The sequence below is a fragment of the Delphinus delphis genome, chromosome 20 (genome assembly GCF_949987515.2).
Source record: "Delphinus delphis chromosome 20, mDelDel1.2, whole genome shotgun sequence".
Lineage (NCBI taxonomy): Eukaryota > Metazoa > Chordata > Mammalia > Artiodactyla > Delphinidae > Delphinus > Delphinus delphis.
Genome location: NC_082702.1, coordinates 44,860,973 through 44,877,941, shown reverse-complemented (window position 1 = coordinate 44,877,941; position 16,969 = coordinate 44,860,973). Strand labels below are relative to the sequence as shown.

Sequence of the window (16,969 nt, the reverse complement as noted above, 5' to 3'; positions counted from 1 at the left end):
GTTGTGGCTCACGGGCTTAGATGCTCCATGGCATGTGGGATCTTCCCAGACCAGGGCTCAAACCCGTGTCCCCTGCATTGGCAGGCGGATTCTTAACCACTGTGCCACCAGGGAAGTCCTCCCATGCATTTTTTATGTTTGCCATATAAGTATATATCTATAAACTCTATATAGTATTGTTTTACATGATTTAAAACTTTATCTAAAACCTAACATACTTATGTTTCACCCTGCAATTTTTTTTATTTGATTCAACATTGGTTTAGAGATGTATCTATGATTAATACACCCTGCTCATTCTCTTGAATAACATTCTATTATACAAATACACTGAAATTTATCCATTCTCCTGCTGAGGGCATTTAGTTTGTTTCTAATTTTTCAGTGTCAGAAATAATGCTGCAATAAACATTTCTGTATGTCTCCATATGCAAACTGAAAGTTCCTCTAGGGTCCTAGTCCTCTGCCTCATAACCCAAATAAGGAACTACAGAATCAACACAATACTGCACAAATATTCTTTCCATTATCCTCATGTTTCAAAAGAAAAATTACTGTTGCATTTGATAACTTAGGTATGCATACACATTGTGAAGTCACATTATCTCAGAGCAAAAACAACTGCTACAGCAATATAACAAGTTTCTAAAGATCAATATTTACCTGCTCTATTTTTTTTAAATGGGCCATTTCTATTCCCATTAATAAAAAACTAATTTCCACAAACAATTACACTGACCCACCTTTCTAGGGCCACTCCCCACTGTATGTCACTCTGTTTGTCATATCCAACTCCCCGAACACACCAACTATTCCACAATTCTGTGACTTGCCTGAAATGTCCTTCTCCATCTTGTCCATCTGAGTAGTTATTCTTCAAAATTACTCAAACGTCACCCTCTCTGTGGAGCTTTCCATGTCTCCCATCCCTGCTTTCTCCTACTAATTAAAAAGAATTAATAACTCTACACTCTCCTCCACAGAACTTCTTCACCTTAAACATACTTCCATTCCCATGTAAATCACAATGAGTTTTTAATTATTTATTTGGTATTTCTTCTTCTCTTATACACTGAGAACCTATTACAGTACCTTAGCACCTGGGTGGCCCAGAGATGCATGCAGAACTCACTGATGTCACAGACATTTATTCCCAGTCTGTACTTTATTAGCTTTAGCAAGAAGTTGAACAAACTTGGGGAAAAAATCTCCATTTTTATAGGAAACCCTATCACCTTTCCTCTGTATCAGCCACAAAGTAAATAAAATACTTTTGCTACTATTCCTCATTGGAAAACAGAAATATCTATAAATAAAGCAAATATTATTTTTGTAATTACTGAGATTAAATATTTGAGGATAACTGTAGCGCCTAAAATTAAATCTCTGAAGATGATAAAGAAAGGGGAAGGAAAAGTTAGAAGGTATTCCCCACATGGAGAAAAAGAAAAACAAGAAATCAAGAATGGCTTCATTGTTTAAATTTATAATAGGTGAATCGATCATTTTACAGATCTTAGGGATTTAAGTACAGCTAATCAAAACCATGAGGATTATTACTGATTCTAACTTTAGATAAATAGGATAAACCCCTGCTACAAGTGGGAACTAGGCATCTTTCTTCTCATAAAGAGCATTTTCTCAAAGCTGAACATCTCAGAATTAACAAAGGGCTTTTGAGCACATATTTTATAAACACAGGGACCATCATATTTGCACCACTAAATAATCTTAACCACTGCATAATTAGACAGTGATTTTAAATATTCCTTATTTTTTAATCTTTGGTAAAGGTCAACTGAACCATCTGAAAACAGTATTCTATACAGTGCAGTAACATTTATACAAGGAAGCTCTGCATTCTGCACTCAGTGGAGAGAAATTTTGCTCACTGCTATTAAGAGAGGGCCAGTGGACACCACTCCACACATCCACCAAAAAGCTTCTTTAAAAAACCTTTTTAAGGTCAAATAATATCCCACTAACCTTATCAATCTTAGAAAAGTCAAGGCAGACCCCAAGAAGTATTACATTACTTCATCCATGATTCTTCTTCTGTGAGGATTTTTAACAGTCATTTTTTAATGTGTATATCTATTTCCCTTAAGACTATACATAGGGCTTCCCAGGTGGCGCAGTGGTTGAGAGTCCGTCTGCCGATGCAGGGGACACGGGTTCGTGCCCCAGTCCGGGAAGATCCCACATGTCGTGGAGCGGCTGGGCCCGTGAGCCATGGCCACTGAGCCTGCGCATCCGGAGCCTGTGCTCCGAAACGGGAGGGGCCACAGCAGTGAGAGGCCCATGTATCGCAAAAAAAAAAAAGACTATACATAAAGTTTTAAGAACTTTTACACTGTTGAAACCCATGTGTTTTTGGTCAAAGAATGTATCTCCTGTTTATATGATATATTCCACCCCATGAAAATAAACTGCTGAGTTAGAACTTTAGTAGATATCATTCTCTTAAACCTGTTCAATGGGCATTTAACGGCCTAGATACCAAACAAGCATAGCCTTCTGGCAACAATCTAGATGGACTGTTTAGCTATCATTAGTTACTGCTGAATTACCTAGTGCTTCCTTCTCCACTGCCTAAACCATCAGGTAAATGTTGGAAAGTTCACTTCTGTCCTCTGAGATGCTTGCAGCTTTTAGAATCACTATTCCACTGGAAATGCTAGATGGAGAACACTTTATTTCCTCCCTTTACTCTTATATAAGAACTATTGACAAGTTTCTCTAAAAGGGAACATATCTATAATCACCCTCACATCAAACAAGTGTATAAAGAGCACATTTAAGACTTAAAGATATTTCTAGAAAGCCGAAATCTTCAGAGTAAGCCATGATTTAAGTACCCACTTCAGTTTTACACTTTAAACCCTCTAAAAATGAGGGCTCTGATCAGTTCAAAGGTGATAAACTATTAAACGCCCAATGAACTAACTCTAAGGTATGCATGGTAGAACAGGATCTACTGAAGTAACTCTTCATACTCAGTGAGTTCTACTAGACTGTGAAATATCCTAAAGTAGGAGATATGTTTCTGCATTCAAAACTTTAGAATATGGGCTCATCTCTAGGAATATACATGCTAAGGAATATTTTGGAAGGGGTGGATGAGATAAAGAGGGGAAGAATATTTCAGTTCATTAAAATCTTTTTGGTAGTAATTGATTTTAAAAGCCATACAAACACATTATTTTGATAAAAACCTGAAACTATTATTGAAAAAATGCATCTCACAGAATCCACTGACTAGATTAATTATAACTTCATTTCTTCTACAGAGTAAAAAAAAAAAAGAAAAAAACCTCTTCAAATTTCCAAACATCTGGAAATTTCTGCTTCAAGGATACTCCTAATAATCTTAAAGAGTATTAAAAATCTCATACTTATATTCCAACTACAGTTATAAAGGACTATATTCCAAATAGCAATTTGCTGTGGAGAATAGGGACCCCTCTTGCACTGTTGGTGAGAATGTAAATTGATACAGCCAGTATGGAGGTTCCTTAAAAAACTAAAAATAGAACTACCATACGACCCAGCAATCCCATTACTGGGCATATACCCTGAGAAAACCATAATTCGAAAAGAGTCATGTACCAAAATGTTCATTGCAGCTCTACTTACAATAGCCAGGACATGGAAGCAACCTAAGTGTCCATCAACAGATGAATGGATAAAGAAGATGTGGCACATATATACAATGGAATATTACTCAGCCATAAAAAGGAACAAAACTGAGTTATTTGTACTGAGGTGGATGGACCTAGAGACTGTCATACAGAGTGAAGTAAGTCAGAAAGAGAAAAATAAATACCATATGCTAACACATATATATGGAATCTAAAAAAAAAAAAAAAAAGAAAATGGTCAGAAGAACCTAGGGGCAAGATGGGAATAAAGATGCAGACCTACTAGAGAATGGACTTGAGGATACGGGGAGGGGAAAGGGTAAGCTGGGACAAAGTGAGAGAGTGGCACAGACATATATACACTACCAAACGTAAAATAGCTAGCTAGTGGGGAGCAACCGCATAGCACCGGGAGATCAGCTCGGGGCTTTGTGACCACCTAGAGGGGTGGGATAGGGGAGGGATAGGGAGGGAGGGAGATGCAAGAGGGAAGAGATATGGGGACATATGTATAACTGATTCACTTTGTTATATAGCAGAAACTGAGACACCATTGTAAAGCAATTATACTCTAATAAAGATGTTTAAATAAATAAATAAATAGCAATTTGCTAAATAAATCTGGGGGCAGATTTTGAATCAAATTTTCCAGTAGGCCATATGGTGGACCTAGATCTAATCTGGCTAAAGTTACACCAGTTTAGCTATATTAGCCTTTTTATGACGATCTATACTCTTTGACAATAATGATGTTCATGATCTGGTATTAAGTATAGAAGAGTTACAAAAAAGAATGGTAAGCCTTTTTAAAAGGGTTTTCAGAAAAGAACATGTAGGAAACTATGGCTTTCTTCCCAATTCTGAAAGTCTCCTACTTACATATTCCTTTCCAGTTTCACCTGACACAAAATTCAACCACTCAGCTACTGAAGGGAACTTCTGTCTGTAGAACACACCGCACCTATTCTTCACAGCCGATCCCATTTATTTGCAAGGATGCAAAGGTCTAAGACACTGTGAGCCTCCCACATCACCAGCTCAGCACTATAATCAAGATTAATTTCTGGACTCTTTCTAATGGTCCCCAGATTGGAACCCCACGGAACCAGTGGTAGGTTGGACCACTTCCTGGAAGTGCAGGAAGGTCGAACCCTTCAAAAAACATCCTCATTTCTCAATTCCTTCCCTCCCACAACTCACTCTCTCTCCACCAAAAAATAGTTGTAAAAATAGCCAAGGCTGTTTACCTTCTAGGCCAGAGGGCATTACCTATCTCTCAGACCTGCCCTTTCCTGATAAGCCAGGCAAGCAGAACTTTTTTAAGTTCATTCACAATTTACATTTTTGTGACCTTACAGTTTTAAGTAAATATCCAAAAGCCTTTGAGTAATTATATTTAATTAAAATATAATTTTAATATAAATTATATTTAATATAATGCAATTATATTTAATATAAAACATGATTAAAGTAAATATGTATAAGGTCTATGCAGAAGTGGAGATAAACTATGAAAAGTTATTTCTTTAAGTTGCTGCATTAAGACTGGGAGGTAGCAGCAGAAAAAAAGTTTTATATTTTAGAGTTCTAATTTATGTTGTTTCATGGATTCACCAGATGCTTCAAATCTATTATTTTTTTCCAATGTTGTTGTTTCTTTGTGATGCCCTACGTATAATCTTAGTAGCGAGTATACAGTCGCACCCTCAATCCCAAAGAACAACTATTACTTAATGAATTTTTAAACATTATGTATTTTCATTGTTTTGCAAAGTAGTTTTGAAACACGTCAAATCTAAATTTTCTTTTCTCTCTTCCTTTTCTCTGGCAAGTTTTAAAGCCTGCTGATTCCTCTTCTAGAACTTTAGAAGGAATTCCACTCCATCTCCAGGACACCTAGTTTACATATCTGACCTACAGAAAAATTTCTCTCCAACTATTTCGAAGGCTAGTAGAAAACTCCATCCAGTGTGTCTCCCACAACCCCTCCTTTTAACCACCTTCACTGTCCGCTTCCCACCCTACAATTCCTGTGCATTTTAACTTCTTGTCATCACCTTCAAGACTCCACTCCCCCCCTTGCCTGCATCTGCCTTCACTCCTCCTACTCCCCCCCAATTCCTGCCGAAAGCCCCGTTAGCTGCCTGTTGCATAACTGCTCCCCCGTCTCCGTCTCTCTGGATTGTCAGCCCCACTCCCGCCAGCAGGAATGCCCCTTTTTGTCCAACCCCTCCTCCCTTCTGCAACACGCCCAGCGATTCCCCGAGATTAAGCTCCTCCGGGGATTCTCCCTCCAGGCCCGCGCTCCGGAGCGAGAAGCAGGTCTTAACTTCGGTGGTAAGCTCCGAGGGCAGAGGCGGCCCACTCCAGCCGGCGCAGCCCCAGCACACCGCAGCGCCCGGCCAATCACCGCCGCCATCCTCCCGCTGGGGTGATGTCTTCAGGTGTCCGGGGAGAAAGCCCTGCGTACTATTAGCTCCGCTGTCGGGCCAGGAGCCTCCGGCCTTGGGGCCCCGTGCGCAACCGGGGGAGGCAGAGGCGGGCCCCGGGGTCCCAAAGGAGCCGAGTGGCGGCGGCGACCGGGTGGACGCCGGCCCCAAGGCGTGGGCCTGCGAGGCGGGTGGCACGCGGCCAGGGATGGGCAGCGGTGGGGACGGAGGCGGCCGCGGCCTCGGCGGGGGCCAGCTGCAGAGGCCTCCGCGGGTGCCGCGGCCCCTCCAGCCGGGTTCTGGGGGCGACTGAGCCGCGAGGCTGACTGACCGACGCGAGGTGGGGGTCGCCGGCTGCCTCGGCCACCGCGCGGGGTAGGGGCGGCCTCTGCCCGCTTTCGCTCCCTCCCCAACCCGCCCGCCCACCTCACCTTCAGGACCCGGATCCCGCCCGGCCGGCGGCTCGCGGGCGCTTCGGGCGGCTCCGGCGGTTCGAGCGGGCCCGCGGGGCCCGGCTCCACCTCCCCCATCTGCGGCTGGTGGAGGCTGCACAGGGACGCCCGGCCGGCGCTACGCCGCACGGAGCCTCGGCGGCGAGCGCGAACAGCCTGCGGCCCCGCCCCCCGCAGTCCGCCGGCCCCGCCCCCTGCCGCCCTGCCGGCCCTGCCACCCGCCGCCCCGCCGGCCCCGCCCCACCCGCAGCCGTTTCGGCCCTGCGTAGCCGCGGGCCCGGTGCGTCCTGGGCGCTGCGAGCCGCAAGCCGCTGGGCGGGCTGCCGGGGACCTCGCGGGCGGAGCCCGGCGCCACCGCAGGGCTGGGCCTCCGTTGTCGGCCGCCCTCGGTTTGGCGGACTGAGGTACAGGGAGGATTATTTGCTGCTGTCCCCGCCTCCGAAGTACGGGCTGGACAAGGAAGGGGGGGTGGAGGGCTGCACCTGTCAATAGTGACGCGAGGACGCTGCCCTCCGCCAAGGGTGCCTCTTGTAACTGACCTTTCCCAGACCTTCCCTCTGTACTTCAAAACCGGATGCCTATATTCAATATCCTATGATAAAACATAATGGAAAAGAATATGAAAAAATAATGTATATATATTTATAGCTGAATCACTATGTTGTACAGCAGACATTAACACAATATTGTAAAACAACTATGCTTCAATTAAAAAAAAAAACTGGACTGTCACCCTCACGTACAAAGCCACTGAACGAATTGTTGAGAATACTCACCTTAGCAAGGCCCTTTCTCTTCCTTATTAGAGATGCTCACGGCCTTCTTCAGCAAATTCGACCCCACCTCATGTACAAAATGTCATCTCACCTCCCAGCCACATTTTAATTTCTCCTTATTTAGTAAAATTATCAGAATATTGTTCTCTGCTTCAAGCAGTAATGTGGTCTGGTCTGAAAGCCATTTTATTATTTGCAATTCTAGTTCAGAAAATTTTTATTATTTTCTTTTAGTTCCTGCAGTGATAGTTTTGTGACTGGTCAGTGGGCCAAATCAGACAGCCAGATTCCAAATTTCAGCTCTACCTCTTATTATTAGATCTATACCCTTGTGCTATTTTATCTAAGCCTTTGGTTCTTAGCTGTGAAATAGAAATTAGTCTGTATAGTAGTTATTATGAAGATTTTGCAAATGCATACAAAGTGCTTGACACATAGTAGTGATTCATAGGTGTCACTATTATTCTGAATTTCCAAATTTAAGAGACACTCAATTCCTTAGAGTCCTCTTGTTAATTCTGCTCTAAATTGTCTTAGGAAACCTCTAGACCTCTGGATTTTTAGGTCTCCCCTTCCTACACAGGTGTTGAATCTTCAGGCAACTTCTAAGGAATTAGCAGAAAAAAACAATTTCTTGTGCTTTGAATAATTGGTATCACCTATTAACCATTGCTTCAGCTTGCCTAGTACAGACCAACTATATGTTAAGAATATTTTAATTGTAGGTTTAGAACAAGAGAGTTTGACATCTGTCAGTGCAGTTTGTCCCCCTCTTCTATGTATGCGTTTATAGATATTTTAAATTCCAAGACAAAATTTGACTCTTGCAAAGATTCTGACTCTGTACAAATTATTTCTTCTGTGAAAGTTTGGTCACTACCTTCTCCCCTCTCATGAGTTACTTTGTATATACCAAAATTCCAGTCTCCAGTCAGTCATCTTCATTTCTTTGTCTCATTTTAGTGAATTTAAAATGATGTCTCTGTGAGTCTGGTGTAAAGTGAAAAAAACTCTTTAAGTTGTCTACCTCGTGGGTTTTCCTTCTACCCTGAAATTACTTTCAAGAAAGCTACTCAAAGTAGTTGGATTCCCATTTCAGTGCTTACTGGGTAACTTCTTCCAGCAAGAACACTGGTATGTAAGGGATAAGCACCCTTATCCCTATGGAGACAGAAGTGGAGTTGACCAAGGGCAGACAGGCAGAGAAAAGAATGAAAATGTGGTTCAGAATTAAGTGCTTCTAAAAGCCTGTTTCTTGAGGTACTACACATTACATTTTCCAGATCTCATGAGCAGAAGCTCTTTATTAGTTTATCATCTGAAGGGGAAGGATCCTGTCACACGACCAGCATTTGAGTTCATGCTGGGGAACAGCAGTGGTAGATGATTTTTTTTTTTTTGTAATTAATGGGAGAGTGGGCTAAAGCATCAATTCAGAATACAAGCATATGCTAAAAGTTATGTATTTACTACTTCTTCAACAACGTAGTACCTCTTTCAAAAAGAGAACAAAAAAGCTAGGAGCCCAGGTGTTGCAGGGGATAATTTATGACGCAGCTCTCTTTAAAGGTCTCCATGGTTTAAGACCCAATTCAGTTAAGTGGTGACAACCAGTTGATTCTGAGTTTTCTTTTCAGATCATGTATTGCCATTAACATTTTATACTGTTTCAAAGGTCACATATTCATGTTCTCCCCCAGTTCAAGGCAGTGTGCATTATGTATGCCTAGGGTTATGTAACTACAATTTCTAGAAATGGTAAACAGCTCAGACTAACCCTAAAAATAAATTCCTCTGGGATTTTTTGTGCAAATATCCATCTGCCCTCACTGCAGGTTCATCATTACAAAAATCAGTTTGAATCAAGCCAAGAGACAGAGAAGTCATTAGACTCCCTCCTTTCTGTATCCTTCCTGTAAGTGCATACCTCTCTCTCCACCTAGAAGGGGTTGGGGAGGGACACACACACACACTTTATCCCAGGAGCTCTTCCTAATCTTCACTACAAAATGGAAAGAAGGTGTGGAGAAGGGGAGTTCACGTCTGTAAGATTTTGGTAGAGGAGCCATAAGAGCTTACTACATTTGCTTCTTTATAGCTAGTTCCCACTCCTTTGATGATCACAAGTCATCTTTAGGCCTAAATCCTTTGTTATTTCTACCACAGATTGAGATTTAGATAGTCCTTATTTTAGTTTCAAATAAACAGGCTGTATTTACCTGGCTTCCAGGTTTGAAGGATTTTTTTTCCTTGAACATTTTTGTATTGTTGAATATGGGGACAACTGAACTAGGGAAGGAAATAGCATGAAAAATACTTTAAAAAAGTGATAAAAATTGGGCTTCCCTGGTGGCGCAGTGGTTGAGAGTCTGCCTGCCGATGCAGGGGACACGGGTTCGTGCCCCGGTCCGGGAAGATCCCACATGCCGCGGAGCGGCTGGGCCCATGAGTCATGGCCGCTGAGCCTGCGCGTCCGGAGCCTGTGCTCCGCAACGGGAGAGGCCACAACAGTGAGAGGCCCGCGTACCCCAAAATAAAAAAGTGATAAAAATTAATTTGGTCCTTCTGGATGGAAGTTCAAATCTGAACACTATTCACTGTATTAAGTAAATGTCTAGAGTCTGTTACTGGCTAACGTTTTCTACTGCAGCTTTTATATTTTCCTCTCGTTACATGGAGATGAAGGTGTCAAGTAAATTTAATATTAGAAACAAAGATGAATTTTAACTAAGCCACATACAAGATTATAGAAATGTCACTTATCAAACAGCACCAAAGGGCACTTCTGCATAAATTAGATAATTGCCAAGGCCTACTTCCTTCTACTTCTCAGTTAGGGGGCTAACTATCACACTCTCCCTCTTTTCAATAAGGGACTATCAGGGATCATCTGAGTACTGGAACACATAAGCTCCCAACTTTCAACCACTCTCACTTCTATGGAAGAGTTCATATAAAATAGATCATGAAACAGAATTCATTTGGCTGGTCAAGCCTTCCTCTTCTTAGACACAGATAAACTTGAACAAGTCACAAATAGACGCTTTAAACTAAAAGTTCATGACCACCTCTAACACACAATTCATCTTGACATGATTTATTTGCCTTGTTTGAGAATTCACCCATGTGGAGAATACCAACATGGAAACAATCACTAGTTAAAATTTCCAATTGCACTTTTCACTGTCTGTAACTTCAAGTTTTTAAAAATTTGTTCAAGTTCCTCTTTTGGTGAGATTTCTGTGTAAAAGGAACATTAACAGGTCAGTAAGTTTAGCTCAAAGCTCTGGAATAAGAACTCATCAAAGGCTTCTCTAATCCACTTGTAAGAAGTGAGGAAGCAAAATTTAAATCATTGAGTATTGACTTTTTATTAGTCACTGTTCATAATTTGTTTCAACCAAAAGACAATACACACAGCAGAATTCTAATGCATCCCATGTAAATGTTTACATCCATTTTATTCCTCTCACCTCTAAGACTTATCATTTAATTTAAAATTTTTTTTTACATCTCAAAAATATGTCTGCAATAATTAGAACTTCATTAGCCGTCCCGCCTGGAAACAGCCTTTTAATATTTTTACAGTAAAGAAGATGTGATGGGGCTTAATGAAAATGTAACTTACAACATTATGAAAGAAAAGGGACTATACAGGGACATAGTGGGAGTTCACAAAGGAAAGAGTTCAGAAGCTCTTTCCCATGAAGCCCCCAAAGAGAAAACAAAAACAAAACACACAAAGCGCAACAGCAGGTTCCAAAAACAAAAACAAAAACAAAACTCCAATGTTCCATGTTGAAGTCAGAATCAGCCTCGTGGAAGTTCAAGAAGCAACTGTGCATGCTGCTTCAGCCTTTTCTTCTGTTTGAATGTTCCAGGTCCTGGAACCCTGTAGATGGGACCCACTCACCGCTATTGCTTGAAAAAGAGTTATTCACTTCCAGTTCTACAAGCAGGCCCACCCTCCTGAGCCAGAGCTGGTCAAAGTGTTTTAAACTTCAGGACTTTCTGAGCACGTCTCTTTTCAGTGATCCTCCCCATTACCAAACTCCTGAGTGCACAGACGTGTACCACCTCTCCACCAACCACAAAGCTCGTGAGTATCCACTTTTTGCTCTCTAGCTCACTCTCTGTTTAGGACAATGTGGGTAGTACACATTCACTAGAAAAAAACATACGCATTCAAACTTTCCTTCCCCTAGTTCTCATAGCCCAAATATTTTCCAATGCAGAAGATAATGAAGTTGAACCTTGAAAACAGTATCCCCTAATTTCCAACCTCTCAGAACAACATAAAAATGGAAAGCATGTTATATAGTAGACGGAAATACTCAAACCGTTAGTGCTAGACAGTTTTCTTATATAAATGGGACAAACAAGGGGTATGAAGCACATCTTTAATCTACAAGAGGGAAGAATCCCCTCCCAAATGTTACAGTGAGGAATGTTTCTTTAAATTAGAAAGACCTTAAAATGAACAGATAATCACTATACAGAGCATGAAACATTCCATGGCTGTCCAAATTACCTCGAGGTAACAGCACCGGAGCATAGTGGGAGAAGCTTCTCGGGTAGAGCACCCTTCCTACAGTTTTCTGAGATTACTTAGACGAATTCTCCTTTAGGATTACTGTGGGGGTGGGGAGGGAGTACAGAATAAAAACTACTCTGGAAGAGGGGAAAAAATGAGGTAAAAGTGCATGTGAAATTGTCCAAGTGTGTTTAGGCTCACTGCTTATCACCCTGGAGTTATGAAAACAGCCATGGAAATCACCCTTTCCTCACAATGGCTCTGAAGTTGTAAATCTAAACAATTTTGCTCCCCCGTGAATGGTTATACTAGGGAAAGAAATAACTGAAATGTGCAAGTATTCATAGAAATTAAGAGATTTCTCCTTTAGCAGCACGGCCAAATGAGAGGAGAACGAATTCTGATCCTAGAAACTAAGGCACACTGAAGCTTTCAAAGATCCAATCATTTGAAACCGTCTTCACAACCATCAGTATCCTAGGCAGTTAGTTACCTGGCCGCTAGTCCTTCAATACGGTGCTCAGGTTCACTCTCTGGAATCATTTCATATTCTACACAGCACCCTTTGTGTTAAGGCCATGATTTTTACTCTGTCTAGACAAAGCTATGGATGATCACATAACTCTACCTCAAAACTACATTCACGCAAGGAGACACTTTGTTCTGAGAGTAGACCCTTTCCAGCCCCATTAGCTAGCACTGTCTCATAGCATGATCTTCAGCAAATTTCTGAGATTCAAATCAGTTCAACTAAAGAAACTTGAGCTGGTTAACTATAAACGTGAGAGAGAAAATAAAGCCTCAACCACAAGAGGAATGTTAGACAAATTCTATTCAAGAAATCCACCAATATTATGTTAATCCTATCACGTTTCACAGCATTACGTATCCATCCAATGAAATCAGTCTGCAAAGAAACCTTTAAAGACTATTTTTCATCACACAGGCAGAGCAGTTGTTTGAAACACACACTAGACCACAATTACTTTACTGAAAACTACGCACAAGGTAATATCCTGTTCTTGACTCAGTCAACCATTTACCCAGTAGAATAAGTTTTAGCAAATCTTGCTCTTAAATACTAAAATAAGACCAGAAAGTTCCCCCTTTGGAGCCTTTAGTTCAACTCCAGTTTGTCAAATGTTAGGAATAATCTAGCATCTGATACAGAGCTAGATTTGACAAGACACTGAAGATTTTAAGTAAAGGCTTGGTGAAATGGAGGGGGAAAAATGGATATCTGTATCCAGTTTTAAGACCAAAGCCAAAGTGGTCCTTATACTGTACTCAATACAGTAATGATTGCAAATGTTTTAAGAGCAAGGTGGGCCTGACTTTTCCTTTTCTTTAGTACATCAGACATGGCACCTGTGCACCTGAACATACACAGTACATTCAACACGTGCCACAGGAGAGTCACCTTACCTCATGCCAGCAACTCAGTGTTAAGGTTTGATAACATGAGGGTCCTTTCTAAAAGCACTCGGTACTCTCACTAGTTTAAAAAGCTCCAGATCTCAAGTCTTTGATGCAGATACTCATAAGATTGGCCTCTCTTGAAAGACCAACTTCTCGCACTCAGGAATGGATATTCCTACCCTATGGTGTCTATAAGACTTCCTCTGACATAGGGAGCAAGGAAGCTACAAGGCTTCATTCCAACACCATAAAGTACGATATAGGAAAGATTTCTTTAACTGCGTGGTCTTTATTTCAGTGCCAGTGTTACAGATACAACACAAATGTTCCAGTTAGAAGAAGGAATTCAAACGGAATGCCAAGGTCCAAGCCAGGCTCAGGAAATAAAAAGGGAGATTTGGAGTAATGGAGAAGATGACTCCAATATGCTCTAGAGTGAATCAGATACTCACTCTTCCTGTGGGCAAAGGTGCTTTTGTTAAGGAGTCTGTACTTTAAAAGTGGCAAACTCCTCTTTCCACCCATTTACCATAGTTCAGGCAAGTCATGGGTTTGGGAGAAACTTTAAAATTTGTAGTGGGAATAGGGGCATTAATAACTATTAATATACCTTTTGTAAATTGTCCACTTTGCACTTTAAGGGGAATCAATTTTGAAAATCATGGAGAGTACTCATGACTACAGCTAAAGAATGCAGAGAAAGGGGGGCTGGAAGAGCCTTTGAAGTTTCTATTACAAATAGAGCACCATATCCTTCATGCCAAATCTAAACAAAAGCTCTTTTTAACTGCATCTGTCCAGTGTTTACAAATAACCTTTCAAGGTCTGACCAGTTCTTGGTAACAAACATACATACATGTGTGTGTCTGTGTGTATACAGCAATGCACAGAAAAGGCTACCAGGAGCCTAATGCCTCTTTCAAACATTGGGGGAACCAGTAGAAAAAGGCAGGGCTCCCTCATGTCCACCGTTACATTTCCATTCTCAATGCCAGATGTAAAAAGCGCCTGAAGATGGTAACCCAGCTAGTGAGGAGTAAATACCCCACCTCGCCCAGTCCACAGAGAAACACAGTAAAAAGAAGGGGCAACTCTTTGCTGCAGAGACAGAGTGAGTGTCTTCTTGCCATGAATTCTAGTCCTCTCCTCCAGACCAGCTGCTTATTTCCTCAGGGGCCCAGGGAATGTTGATTCTGGCTGTAAATGTAGGAAGGGTGGAGAAGTGCAGAAAAAGGAGAGGAGGAGGAAGAGTGCAAAGTAGCCTCCAGAAGCAGCCGGCCTCAACAGTGGAGGAGAGGAGATTAGTCTTTAACAATGCTTCAAGGTCAGCAATAACTTTAGGAAAATCCTCCTCAACAGTTCTCTTCAGCTCCTCATGCCCATGGTACAGTTGCGGGGGACTTGCAGCGATCATAATCTCCTTCCCAGAGTTCCTTTGATTGAGTGGGATAAGAATGAGAATGGTGCTGGACCCTCATTGCCAGGACTGAGGGGGAAAGTTGTTCACCTCTGCTAGATCTTGCATTGCTGAGCCCTTGTGATTATATGTGAGCTTGATCCGCATTCGCAGCTGTTGCTGTCAGAAGAAAAGAGAATAAAAAATTACACACTGAAATAAAATCTTTAGAATCTGTACAGTCTACAAATAGACTTTTAATCTTAGAAAACACATATTATTTTAAAGCAGAACTCTCTTAAAAATGAAACACAGGCAAAAAACAACAACAAAAACCACCTAATACTCTAGCTATTAGCCAACATCATGCAGTCAAGTAGAGAAAATGCATCTCCAGAACTCACTGTTGGCTTCAATCCTAGAACCACATTAACAGGACAGAACCACTCAGGAGTATTTTCACAGAAACATTTGCTAAGTGCTTTTCTTAAGATTCAACCCTTGTATCCAATTTTCTAGAAAAATGAGGTAAACGTACTCATCTTATGCTCTACATTCAGATATACTGGTTGCTTTGTCCCCCTCCCCATGCAAAAACCTAGACTTTTAAGCCTCTAAATAGAGAAATCTTTAAATGTGCATTTTAAAGATTTTTTTTTTTGATGTGGACCATTTTTAAAGTCTTTATTGAATTTGTTATAATATTGCTTCTGTTTTACGTTTTGGTTTTTTGGCCATGAGGCATGTGTGATCTTAGCTCCCCGACCAGGGATCACATCCCCACTCCCTGCATTGGAAGGTGAAGTCTTAACCACTGGACCGTGGGGAAGTCCTCTAAGTGTGCATTTTAATGAGATGCCACTAAACCATTTTGTGTGTCTGGGCTTCACTTATTATCTACAAAAGAACAAGGAGGTTAGACCAGACATTTAAAAAGATTTCTTTTCTGCTGTGAGTCAGAAAAACCTTTGAGAAACAAAGCAAATTTTATTTCAGGGAATATGCTTACACCTTGCTCAGATAATGTCTTCAACTGTGCTACTCACCTTCTGTGGGTTCAGAACTTTAATGACTTGTGTGATGGTCCCCGTATTAAATGCTGGGACGATGCTGCTGCTAGGAGACAGAAGCTGCAGCTGGAATGTCTGGGGGGAACAAAGGGCACTCTTCAGAAAAATACACTTAACACTATGTCAGAGATGTCAACAAATACAGTCAGACACGCAGATGATGGTTCAATTACCAGATTTACCTACTACTAAATTCTATTTGTTTTTCAGATATCAGCAATTCACAGCATGTGGGCTATCACTTCATGGCATTTATAAAACGCCATTGTTTCTAGCAATGAGCTACTCTTTCCTTCCTGGTAGAAGCAACTTTAGCCTACCTCTTTTCAAAAAGTAAGCAATTCTCGTTCTGGCAACCTCAGTTAATAGTAACTGATCAACTATGTAACTAAAAAAACAAAACAAAACAAACAACAGCAACAAAAAAAATGGGTCCCTGCGGTTAAAAAAAACTAGAAAGAAATGAAAAGCTTTCTAAAAATAGTAAACCAGCACACTAGTCACCAACTACATGCCTTCAAACTTTTGTGTATTTGGACAGTTGGGATCAGAGACTTGAACCTTTGTTTTCTAAAGCCTATATAATCTGGAATGTGTCAAGGGTTACTCCTACAGGACAGAGGTAAAGGAAAAGCTGAAAAAAGCCAGTTTGTTAATATGTATGTGGAACACATCAGGATCTCTACATTGGGGACACAAAGCCCTAACAGAAAAATCATGTTCAGAACTAACCCATACAGCAAAAGACCTGGAAAAGCCAAACACCATAATTTATTGAGTGCTGGTGGATTTTGTTTGTTTGTTTACAGGGAAGAGAGATAAAGGAGCTGTGAGCAAGACAGGTAAGTCATAGTTAGCACTATACAGTATGTATGCAGCTATTTTACAGACTAGGGTTACAAAAATTTTCCTGAAAGTTTAGTCACCTAAAATATTAGAGAGAGAGGAGAATTAGAGAGAGAGAAAGAGAAAGAAGAGAAGAGGGGGAGAGAGAAAGAAAGGGATGGAGGGAGAGAAAAGAGAGAAGGGCAAAGGGGAGAGAAGGAGAGGGAGGGAAGGAAGAAAGGAGGGAAGGAGGTTCGTGGGTCTAGGTCTTCTCTAAGGCCAAAAATTATAAAAGCAGAAATTTAATCTCAATGCACAGGTTTATTACTTTGGGACTTATTCATAAGTCTACTGTCAAGATAAATTATGTAAGCTAAAATTCATTTATTTACATTTATTTCATTAAATGTTAGATGGCATCAACTGT

At 41.2% G+C, this 16,969-nt stretch overlaps 2 protein-coding genes across 3 annotated transcripts in view; both read right to left on the bottom strand.

Moving 5' to 3' along the window:
* Window positions 1-6,685, bottom strand: part of PHLPP2 (PH domain and leucine rich repeat protein phosphatase 2) — a 73,079-nt gene extending 66,394 nt beyond the window's left edge. Inside the window, exon 1 of the mRNA XM_060000530.1 lies at window positions 6,502-6,685. Coding sequence (XP_059856513.1) covers window positions 6,502-6,600 — 99 coding nt within the window. The 5' untranslated portion in view covers window positions 6,601-6,685. The remainder of the gene's footprint in view (window positions 1-6,501) is intronic.
* A 5,659-nt stretch (window positions 6,686-12,344) lies between these two features.
* Window positions 12,345-16,969, bottom strand: part of AP1G1 (adaptor related protein complex 1 subunit gamma 1) — a 79,545-nt gene continuing 74,920 nt past the window's right edge. For both annotated transcript variants that reach the window (XM_059999020.1, XM_059999021.1), the window contains 2 exons: window positions 15,694-15,792; window positions 12,345-14,827 (listed from right to left, as the gene is read on the bottom strand). In XM_059999020.1, coding sequence (XP_059855003.1) covers window positions 14,726-14,827; window positions 15,694-15,792 — 201 coding nt within the window. In that variant the 3' untranslated portion in view covers window positions 12,345-14,725. The remainder of the gene's footprint in view (window positions 14,828-15,693; window positions 15,793-16,969) is intronic.